The sequence below is a fragment of the Crocodylus porosus genome, unplaced genomic scaffold (genome assembly GCF_001723895.1).
Source record: "Crocodylus porosus isolate Cpor-Errol unplaced genomic scaffold, CroPor_comp1, whole genome shotgun sequence".
Taxonomy (NCBI): domain Eukaryota; kingdom Metazoa; phylum Chordata; order Crocodylia; family Crocodylidae; genus Crocodylus; species Crocodylus porosus.
Window position 1 is genome coordinate 58323472 of NW_017728906.1, and position 11650 is coordinate 58335121.

At 43.9% G+C, this 11650-nt stretch overlaps 1 protein-coding gene across 1 annotated transcript in view; it reads right to left on the reverse strand.

The window, feature by feature from the left end:
- POLA1 (DNA polymerase alpha 1, catalytic subunit) overlaps positions 1-11329 on the reverse strand; it is a 296489-nt gene extending 285160 nt beyond the window's left edge. Inside the window, exons 1-6 of the mRNA XM_019529154.1 lie at positions 11163-11329; positions 6772-6896; positions 4659-4755; positions 3928-4008; positions 2850-2959; positions 2092-2154 (exon numbers count right to left, since the gene is read on the reverse strand). Coding sequence (XP_019384699.1) covers positions 2092-2154; positions 2850-2959; positions 3928-4008; positions 4659-4755; positions 6772-6896; positions 11163-11190 — 504 coding nt within the window. The 5' untranslated portion in view covers positions 11191-11329. The remainder of the gene's footprint in view (positions 1-2091; positions 2155-2849; positions 2960-3927; positions 4009-4658; positions 4756-6771; positions 6897-11162) is intronic.
- Between the last annotated feature and the right edge of the window lie 321 nt (positions 11330-11650).

Sequence of the window (11650 nt, forward strand, 5' to 3'; positions counted from 1 at the left end):
TGAAACCACAGCATGCCCCCACCACGTGAACAAATCTGAGGGGTGCAGGTCCCCAGGACTGCTGGGAGCTGACCTCGCCCCCATCCTCAGCAGGCAGGCAGTGGGGGGCGGGGGAGCCGGCTCCATGCTCCTTCTCCTGCAGCAGCCACTGCATTCTGTCAGGGGCAGGGGGCTGCAGACCTGGGTCCCTGGTCCTGTAGCCCTGGCAGCTGGCGGGAGGGGGGCTGTGGGGTGAGTGAGGGGCACCAGTAGGGCCAGGGGGAGGCTTCAATTTTAATTACAGATTTGGGGGGGTTTATTAGAGAATTTGTGATTTTTTTAATCAGGGAAAGCCAGGATCCCTTGCCAAGGCGGGGGGCAGTAATGGGGCAAGCAGTAGGCAGACAGACAGTGGTAAGGCAGCAGGGGAACACGTGTTAAGGCAGGCTCTGGGGGGCAGTACGAGGATAAACAGCAAGTATGGAGCCTGCCAGCCCAATGCAAAGGTAAGAAGGAATGTGGCAGAGGGAATATGGGGGTAGGGGTGCGGAACAGTGACACAGGGAGGGAGGGCAGGACTGTGGGGTGCAGGGGGACAAGTGGCACTATGTGCAGAGGCAGCAGGGAGCAGCTGCAGCTCTAGCTCAGAGCCACATCAGCTGCCTGTCCCCCACTGCCTAATACTTGACTGCAAGAGCAGGGGCTTTTTCCTCCTCATGTTAAATGCAGGGGGAAAAAACTTCATTTTCTAACTGAGTAAATACAGTATATGCACACATTCACAAACTTCGTTTTAAGAAACTGAAAATCTGTAGATACATGAGAACAAGAACTGTTCGAAAAAAGCATGGAGCAGTGGAAAGCATTTGTTTTTAAAATGCTTTTTTCAGCCCTTCCTATAGACCATTTTTTAAAAGTTATACATCAAGTAAAGCAAAACAAAAATTAAATGTGACTTTCAACCAAAACTGAAACTGGCGTAAACTGTTTCGTCAGCCAACTTCCTGCTGAAATAACACAACTATAACTCTTCTGATAGAGTCTATCAGATAGAGCCTACATCACCATACTCCAGCACAAAAAAAAGTTATTTAGGATGACCTTCAGCTTGTCAGCATTGACAGACTAACAGACAAGCCACAGTAAAATCCATATTTATGCTTACATATAGACAAAAAACAGAGTAAATGTAATATAAGGGATGAGGACTAAAGTGTTAGAGAGTGCCAAAGGTTTCAAAAGTTGACTTCCAAGTCAATAAAATATATAATTTCATGAAACAAAGATAAAAATACTTTGAATTCAAATGTATTTTACTCACTTGCACTCCACATATATTGTTTTTTAAATCCATGCCTTGCAATGGCATATTACAGCATAAAAGCATTTCCTGAAGTATTTAGGGGATTGGAATATTGTTAACACTTGGGGATATCACCTTTAGTAAGTTAGGAATCAGATTCCTATACAAAATTTACACTATAGCCAAAGAAAGGAGCTAATTATATATTAAAACATGAATAAAAATTATGAAAGGGATGTCAAAGATCCAGCCCACAGAGCTCTCTGAGTTGCAGACTGGCCTCAAATGGAGCATGTGCCTAAGACTGGCAAAGGGCACTTCATACAGCTTGCAGGGGATGCACTGCATGTGGCACCTGCACAAGACCAGTCATGCACGCTGGCTCCAGTGTGCAGGGCCAATCTGCGGGCCCAATCCAATCTGCAAACCAGCCCTGCACTCCTCATCTAGACAGTGGGGACAAGAGTTTGATAGCCCCAAATTACAATATTCCCCAAAGAGATGGTTTTTGCTTTGATGTTGTTGTAAAGGTTGAACTTGGCAGTTTAGAGGAAGTCCATTAACGCAGCCAAAGCACCATCAAGGCAATTAATGAAAAATCACTAACCAAGCTGACATTTTACACACTTAAAAATGACTTCACCAGGACAGAGGTTGTTGTTGCCAAGAATGGAGAATAACAAAGTGATGAAAGTCAAGATGGTCTAATTTTAAGCAGAAAAAAATCTCTTTAATGTGACAAATGAATAGACCATTATCCTGGATGAAACTGTAAGTATATTACACATTTTAACAATTTATGCACTTACCTCAGCATTTAAATCTTGCAAGATATCCCCAAGCAAATCATCCTTGGACAGGTCTACAGCTTTCTGTACAATATTAAATAGCAGTTAGCCATCTAGAATTTTTAAATACATTTGTTTGCCAAGCCAAGAAGCTGCCACTATAAGGATAATGAGCTGTTTTATACCAGGGCCCATATTTTCCAAAAGTGCTAAGCACCATGCCCACACAATGGGGACTGTTTAAATTTAGTGTGGATACTGACTCTAGGAAATAAAAACTCATGCACCATTCAGAGGCCCTGGACAGACATAACCTTTACAGCATTGCAAACACCAAGTGTTTGGAAAGGGTGAATGGAAAGATGTACAGCTCATGTGAAGCACCCCAAAAATGGCCAGTGTTCCAAAAACAACCCTAGAGAACACAAAGTGCTTCTTATTATGCATGCCCAACCTATGGAGTACAAAAGGAGGTTGCTCTTGCCTTTGGCATCCCACAGTGTTTGTTCTCCCCGTCCCAGAGAGAGAAGTGAGGCAAATAGCCAATGAGAGCTCTCCCATGTACTTAGCTGTCATCAGGGCTGGAGCGCAGGAAACTCTCTGCCTCCACTCTTAGTCCCAGAACAGTGGGGGAAGGCCTATACATCTGTCCACAGCTGAAGTGCTCCAGTTTTGAAGCACTTCAAATGTTACATCTGTCCAGGGCCAAAATAAGTCACTAAATTACACAGCATTAAAACAAACTAATTCCAATTCCAACATCTTTATATGAAACTTACATCTGTGTTTTTCTTCCCCGCACTGGCTATAAACATAGACTTGATAGTGTTTGGCTTTGATACCACAGATTTCTTCACATTCTTTTTGTCATTTGTTTTGTCACCTTTTCCTAGTAGGGCAAGAGATAAGTTAGCAGTTTCTCAAAACTTCAGGTAAGAGTCCAGAAATTTGCACTGGGACATATCTTTCATCTTTTGCTGGTGGCTAAAATCTAGGGTTAGTGTTGACTAAAAAGTGTTATCTTTTCTTGGATCTCATTTCATAGTTCAAAAGTAAACAACAATGAAATCACCACCATACGTGATATCCTATATGCAACTTTCATAGAGGTCAGCAACTAACCGTTTTTCATTCCTATTGGTGGTCCAGTCAGAGTAAGACAACATCTTTTTAAGCGTTTATGAAGCATGACTTAGTGTTACCTCACTAAATGCTGTTTTATATTTCTATTATCATAAATAATCCACTGCTGAGACAAATGGACTACAAACACAAATGCATCTATTTGCATAGCACTGATTGTATAACAAACTTGAGACTTCTATTCTGAAGAACATTCAGAATAGAATGTTATTCAAGTGCAGCTTTTTCCACGCTTTTCTGGGTAAAAGTGTTGGACAGTAAAACGCCACATTGTTAAAAATACACTTGGACTCTAGAGTCAATACTTAAGGAGAAAAATAATCACCTTCAACATTTGGTAAAGCAACTTGCACTTTATGAACTGTGTGATCTCCCAAGAAAGCTATCTTATTCTAGAATATTTTATCCCGGAAGAATAAATGCTCCCCATCTGAGCTTCTTGTCATTCAAGAGCAGACTTCACTGGAGTGCTTTAAGGATGAATTATTTGACTGGCAGTAGTTCATGCTAATTTTCTGATAACCAAGCTTGATTATCTCTATCTCACAGCAATAAACAGAGGCTCTGTAGCCCATACCAGCCTCCAAGGATCATTTAAGGAACCACAGTGCTTTTAAACAGCAACAATACAAGCAGATATTTGACTTTAGAAGATTTCTTAACTAGCTTTATGAGCAGTTGGGAAAACCTGACAAAAAGGTTAAGTTTGTTTACCTTTCTTGCTAGGAAGAAGAGCATCATCTTCTAGATCTTCATCGAATATCTCCCTTCCATCTTCTACATAACCTATGCCATCTGTACAAAAATAGGTTATAACTGTTAATCCTAAGTAACACTTTATGAATTTGTAATGATAAAACTATACATTTGATTTCAATTATTAAATAACACTTCTGCTTTTTATTTTTTTAAATGTATTACATATTAAGGTACTTACTCAAATCCAAAAGCCATTAGAACTGGGTTGGCTTATCTCAGTGTATCTTTTCATAGTCAAAACAGGTAAATTATAAAGGTTTATTTTTTTAAATCAAGCATTGTAAGTACATAAAACTGCTTAACCAGAACTGAGTCGCTTGCTAATCGGCATTTGAAACATTTCCAGTCAGTTACATAACTTCAAGATCCTTGATCTTGAATGCATTATTAGCTCAGACCATACGACATAAAGTCTTTGTGTAGTGACTCATCTTTTTCTTGTCTATTAAAAATAATTCGTGAGAATGCATAGAAGTATTGGCATTTTGCAGGAAGGTTTGCATAAAACTTGCTGCAGTTACAATAACAACAGAATGGTTTCACTACTTTTGTTTGCTTGTTTTAAATAATACAAAAAAAGATGTTTGAACACACTCGGCCCAAACCTGTGCCTCAGATTAGCTGCTTTTCACATTTATTTTTTGTATTTAGTTATCTATTTTTGTATCAAGATAAATCTTACGCACCATCATCAATGATCCAATCATCATCCTGCCGGTCCCTGACCATCTTGGAGTATTGTTCCTCATCCACTTCATCATAAACACCTGTGAATTCTTCAACCTACAAAGAAGGTATACATATCTCATGCTATTACTTTTTAATACAGTATCTTTATTAAACACTCAGGCATAAGAAACCATTCACAAAGTAATTGCAAATCCTCTTTCAGCTTCAGTTGTTTTCTCCATTTTAAAAGCTAGTGTATCACAAGGCTAAAAGAGATCAGAACTAAACATCCTTTACTGTTGATATGACTAATAAACTTTATCACTATATTTGCTTTTTACTGTGTTAATTGTGGACCTATGCACAACATTTTTATAGATTCATGATCTGATTGGTCACCATATTTGTACTTATCGTTAATTCTAGGAGTAGGAATAATGCTTCTGTAATGCTTGGCCCTATTTTATTATTCTATTTGCATTTCTGTTATTTTTGTTTAAATTTATATTATGGTTGTATGTCTTCTGTTGTTTTAAGGAGCATGGCTTTTGGCCAGAATCCTTAATAAACTGAATTGAATTTAACTGCTGGTATATTTATAGGGAAAGTATTTTTAATCAAAAAACTAACCTACTATATTGAAATTCAAGGTTGTGTACACACACATTATGGTAAATAATGTATTTAACATACATTTGCCAGTTTCACAATAACCAGTGCATCATTTTTAAGCACTTTTACTAAAAATGCATGCTAAAATGTAAGGTTCTTTTGTCTTGTGAGCAACATGAGGTACATGAAGGTCAGAGTTAATTGAAGTATGTGCAAGGATTTAAAAAATGTTGTAACTAATGTAGACATGCACTCTCAAGGTGGATCTGCATCTTGAGCAGTCTGGGGACTGGCTGGCTAAGTCGCAGCTTGGCAGAAAAAGACTTGAAGGTTACAGTGGACAGTGCTGAACATGTACCATTGTGCCTTTGCAGACCAATATGCCGTTAGTCCTCTTTGCAACACTGGGAGGTTTGTTGACAGTAGGCCAAGAGAAGTGATTATTCTCCTCTATTCAGCACTGGTGAGGCCACATCTGGAGCCCTGTGCCCAGTTTTGGTCCCTCCACTATAAAGGACAAAGACAAATTGAAGAAACTCCAGGGAAGGGCAACAAAAATGGTAGGGGGCTAGGGCACATGATTTCTGAGGAGAGGCTGAGAGAACTGGGCTTATTTAGTCTGGAGAAGGAAAGACTGAGAGGGGATTTAATAGCAGCTTTCAAGTAAGTACCTGAAGGGTGGTTCCAAAAAGAATGGAGACAGACTGTTCTCAATGGTGGCAGATGGCAAAGCAATGGTCTCAAGTTGCAGCAGGAGAAGTTTAGGTTGGATATTAGGAAAAACTCTCTCATTAGGAGGGTAGTAAAGCACTGGAACAGATTGTGGAATCCCCATCATTGGAGGTTTTTTAGCCCTGGCTAGACAAAGCCTTGGCTGGGATGATATTGGGGATGGTCCTGCTTTGAACAGGGGGTTGGACTAGATGATCTCCTGAGGTCCCCTCAAACCTGTATTTTCTATGATTCTATGAATGTTATAAACAGTACAAATTTCAAAAGTATCAAATGACCTCGATCTGGATAATTGTTATGCCATTTCTTCATTATAGCAATATAAATACATTTTGCTTTCCTTGCAGAAGTGTCATGTATTAATGTCATCCTATTTGGACTGTAACATAATTTGAAGTTCCTAAATAAAAGCGTTTCCTGCTGCAACATGTATTGATTAAGTCATTAAATCCTGAAGACAAGGCCTTCACTGCTGAATAACAGTCAAGGCAGATCAACCTTTGTGCTTAAACAAGAAGAAACATTTTAATAACTGAGAATATTTCTTATGTATGCCTTTAATTTACAATCACAAGAGAAGTGGAAATGTTGAAACAGATACTAACCCACTCTGAAAGTTATTAAATATTAACACAAACTGGTATCAAAGGCATGTGTCAATTGATTTCACACCATTTTTTGGAAGTAAATAAAGGGCTTTTCATAACAGAGTAAGCAGTGATATTCACTGCCCCCCCCCACAGTCAAATATTTTATACAAAAAGAATTTAAAAAATACATAATTACTTCATATTTCAATTTTTCACCAGCTTTGGCTTTTTTCAAACGTTCAAGAGCTTCCTGGTGCCCTTTTTTAGATTTTTTCTCACGCCGAGAACGTGATGCTGCAAAACTTCCGGAATCAGACATATCTGAAAGTTCATTGAAAACAGAAGTGAATTTTTAAATCATTCAGTGCCTTTATCTTCCAATATTTAATCCAACATGACATTTTACTAGAGAATGTCTTAACAAAATGATAGTTCTAGTGTTGACAAAAGACAAACTAATCAGCACCACTCTGCATCATTTTGCATAGGCTACCATAAACACAACTTCTTCACCTTCTCAAAATAATTGCTCTAGCAACTGCAGCAATGGGGCTTTAGCAGCAGCAGCAGCAACATTAACAAATTTACTGATGCTGCTGACAACGATGCCAACAGCTACACGGAAAAGCCCCACAGGCCAGATCCAAAGATGAGACATCCAGCCCGCAAGAAACGCTCCAGTACAGACCTATTTATGAGAGTTGGACAGTCCTGGCTTACACCAAGTTCATGACTACATTGTTTTCAGAACAAACTAGCACAGCCAAACTGGCCCACAGCCAAAAATAGATGCAACACAGCTTTACCATGGCATGCTTATAGCACCATGCTAAAGCAGCTACTTCATGCACTTTTTGTGCTGCTATCCCTGGCAGGCGGGGTGGTCCCTTGCATGGACAGTGGTGCCAGGCACATTTGGAGCCCCAGACCACACCATTGCCTCAGCACCGGTAGGCTCCACACAGCCAAGCTCCCACAACCACTGGGGAAAAGCCACTTTAGCAAGGTGCCCAGTGCCCAGTGGCCCTCACGTGGCACCTTACCCTGTCAATGCACAGCCCATCTCCACGGCAGCCCCAGTGCTCAGGTCCCCACTCCACACACAGCATTGCCAGGGCAGCAGCAGCAGCAGGAGCCAACAATGGTCCTTGTTTCCAAACACAGTACCCTGCGACTACTCCCTAGAGCCCCCTCTCACTGCTCGCTGGGACATGTAGTCTGCTGTGGGCTCAGGCCAGCAGCCGGGCATGAGGACCAGACTATGCTTGCCAGGGTGCTCCAGGCACGTGGCCATAATCATCAGCTACAATGACCAAAATAAGCCAATAATGTCATTTCTCCTTTTAATCAGTACTGATCCAACAGCCAAATGATATATCAGTGCATCCCTAATTTATACCACTGTCAGGTGCAGGTGTCAGCCCAGATCTGAACTCTCTCACAAATATGAACAAAGTACACTCAGCCAGCTTGTGTTTTGAAAGAATGAAACATATTGCCGTCCTTAAAAATATTTTAAAAATTACCTCCAGATTTTTTTATTATCTTACAGCTCAACATTCAGGATCGCTAGCTTTTTCAATTAATAAATGCACACACTAATAAAAACACTTTTTTATTTTATAAAACGTCTAAGTTCTGAAGAATAAGCTACTCAGCGTGCCTTCCTGGCTCTGTGGCTCCACTGGTGACCTGCCACATGGACTGCCCCAAAGCTGGAGGAGACCCAATTCTCTCCTCTCCTCTGAAGTTGAGCCAAGGGTCTGTGGAAGCCTCAAACTAACACAAGACACTAAGGGCTTTAGAGCTCCTCACTTCCTACTGGAAGATTAATGTCTGTCTCCTGCTCCAATAGATCGAGATCCAAGGGAACTGTGGAATGGCTGCAACATGGTCACCCAGTCATTAGGGTCCTTCCCTATGTGAGGTAAGCCTGCCACCATGATGGAGCAGATGACCCCCATAATACCCTTAAGAGCTAGCCTCTGGGACCTTTAAGGGTGGCTTGATGGGTTATTAGATCACTCACGGTGGCAACAGAGAGATTGAGCCTGCACAGCAAGCACCCTTAGGGGTCACTGTCATCTGCTCTGTACAACAGAATCACACTGTTGAGATTATCCAGTTTAAATGTTATGGTTCTTCTTCAGAGACAAAAGCCTAACAAACAGATCAAAACGGTAGACAGACCAGAAATTTATGCCAGTAAAGCAATATGTAGTAAAAGGCAAAAGACTTATAAATGTTCTATCTGAATGTCCAGATCCCACCAGCAAAGATTCGTTGATGTTAGGTGAGCTCCAAGAAGATGCAGTTTTCTGCAGGCAAGCTAGCACGAGACTTGCCCTAATCCACGTTACAAGTCCAACACCTTAGTTAAATGTTAAATGTGACTTGTCCCCCACTACCTGAAAAGTCTGTCCCAGGGCGAGGAGAGAGAAATGTAAAGACATTCATATTGAAACAATGAATTATTCCCACCAGAACTTGGATGCACAAGTATGCATGCACAGTATGAAAAAAAATGTTTTCTGACAATCCAGTACGTAGTCAAATAAGATACAAGAGTACACTGGTCTCTGAACCAGAATGCAAAATTTTTGACGCAGGATGAGACCGGCAACTTGTCTGAACTACATCAGGGTACCTTCTAAGTGGTCAGGGACTGCATCAGTGGGGACCACATGCTGTGGGAGCCATAGGCCCTATGCTGTATATGCATGGGTACTCCCCCATGCACACAGCACCTGTACAGGTGTCCTCCAGCCCCACCCCTGGGCACTGCATGGGTGCTCCCCTGCTCCCTGCTGCACTGCACACAGTACCCTGCTTCACCTGCAGCTACACAACCAAAGGACTTCCCCACTGCACCACGCCCTCTGGGCACTCTGGGTCTTCAACTCCCCCAGCACTATGGCCTGCCCCTCTGGGGCTGGGTCAAGCAGGAGAAATCAGAGGAGGGAGCAGGAGCACTGCAGCTAGAACAATAAAGGAAGCAGTGGCCAGGTGAATCACAAGTTAACCCATCACAGGCCACATGCAGCCCACAGGCTGCCAGTTGGCCAGCCTTGAATTAACATCAAGACCATCAGCTCTGTCATTTTTCACTTACAAACTTTGACCACCTGCTTAACTTTCAACAGGACTAATTTTGATTTGTGTTACCCAAAACGTTGGCCCTGATGGTGGTATGTGCACTAAGATGAGACTCCTAGAGATAGGTGGGAGACACCATTAACCGTGCCATCAACTTAGCAATTTGCTGCAATCATGAAGCTACAGGAAGTGTCAGAAAAATCGTGTGATGGAGAATGCATGTGCTTCAGCACTGGTTACTTTGCAACAGCTTGAAGGAAAGCATGGAATGAAACCACCATTCGGAATAAACACCTAATTTCCAACCCAACAACAAAGCCTCCTGGTTTTGACCTTCAGCGGAATCATATCTGAGCTGGAAATGGCAGTCACCTGATGCACAAACGGAGTATTAGGAGTTCTGCAAAATACGACTTTGGCAATCCTGATCAAACTATGGACCACATAACAACATTGCCCTCTATACTAATTTGACAGCAGCATTGAGGAGATACATTCCCTTTCCTCAAGTGCATCAGATTGGTTAACTAACCTTAAACTGAACTTATATAACTGGTGTTCCAAGTCAGCCATATGAAAGAAGAACGTATACTTTGCATATGCAGAGATTTTTTTTTCCCCACCAAACAAACCCACAGGAGATTCCCAGCCCCCCTGGGCTACTCTGATTCTACAGGAGAAGGAGGAAGAAATCCAGGGCTAAGTGAAGTGATGCTGCCAAGGCAGCCGGGAGCCTGAACCCCACTGCTCCAGCGCCACCACCCACACGGGACACTTCTGCAAGCTGCAATTCTGTTACCTGTGCCCACACAAATGAGGGGGCAGGAGGGAGATGTGTGCACATGTGTGTGCGCACACATGCATCTGTCTGTACATGCATGCGTGCATGCCTGCTCCTGAATGCACATGTGCCTCTGTGTCTGTCTGTGCATACCTACATGCGAGCATGTGCCTGCAGCTGCACATGCCTCAGTCTCATTGCACATGCACTTCTGTGTCTATCTGTGCATGTGAGCACATGTCTACATACACATGCACACCTGCATACCTGCCCGGGTGTGTGTGCCCACCTCCATGCCTGTCCATGTGTGCCCCCGCATCGGTGCACATGCAGGAATATATGCATGAGCATACATATGTCTGGTTGCATGTGCACACATCTGCCTGAGGTGTGCCCCTGTGTGTATGTCTGTCTGTGTGGGGGAGTGTATCTGTGCCTGCGGTCACCTGCCTCTACGCGAGCCCCTGTCTACCCCCATAAGTGACGCGTTGTGCAACCTCTCCCAACCGGCTTGGGGGCAAGGAAGAGCATGCAAGGAGGGCAGGGAAGGAGCACCGCTTTCAAGGCCCCATGGAAGGGCTCCCACCCAGAAACATGCAAGCGCCGCTGCAGCCCGTCCCGCCCGACCGCGCGTGAGGTGCAGCGGGAGTGGGGGAGGGAGAGGGGGAAGTCGCGCGCGGCCGCCCGCCAAGGGCTCGCGCCACTCTCACCCGCCAGGCCGGCCTCGCTCTCGGCCATGACGTCGCCCGGCGTCCCGCGCGCCAAAGCGCCTGAAAGTGGCGCGAGAGGCCGCCCCAGCCACCCGGCCGGCCCGCCAGCCAATCACGAGCCGCGGAGACTCCGTCAGGCCGCAGCCGCAGCAGCCGCCGCCGGCCCGCCCCGAGGTCGAGGGGGAGGAGCCGGAGGGGCGCGCGGGCGCGTTCGGGGCTGCGGGGAAATGTTGTGTTTCGCGGCTCCGCCGGGCAGGCGCGGAGCCGCGCGGGCGGGCGAGAAATGGGAGGAGGAGAGCGGGGAGGAGGAGAAAAGTGGCTGCCACCGCCCGGCGGCGCCCGGGAGGGGCGGATCGTGTACTTACACGTATGTATACATGCATGTACACACACGTGTACACCCACACGTAGATATCACACGCACATATATATGTATATACACATATTTATCTGCATGGGTGTACGTGTGTGTAGCTGTACATGTAGGG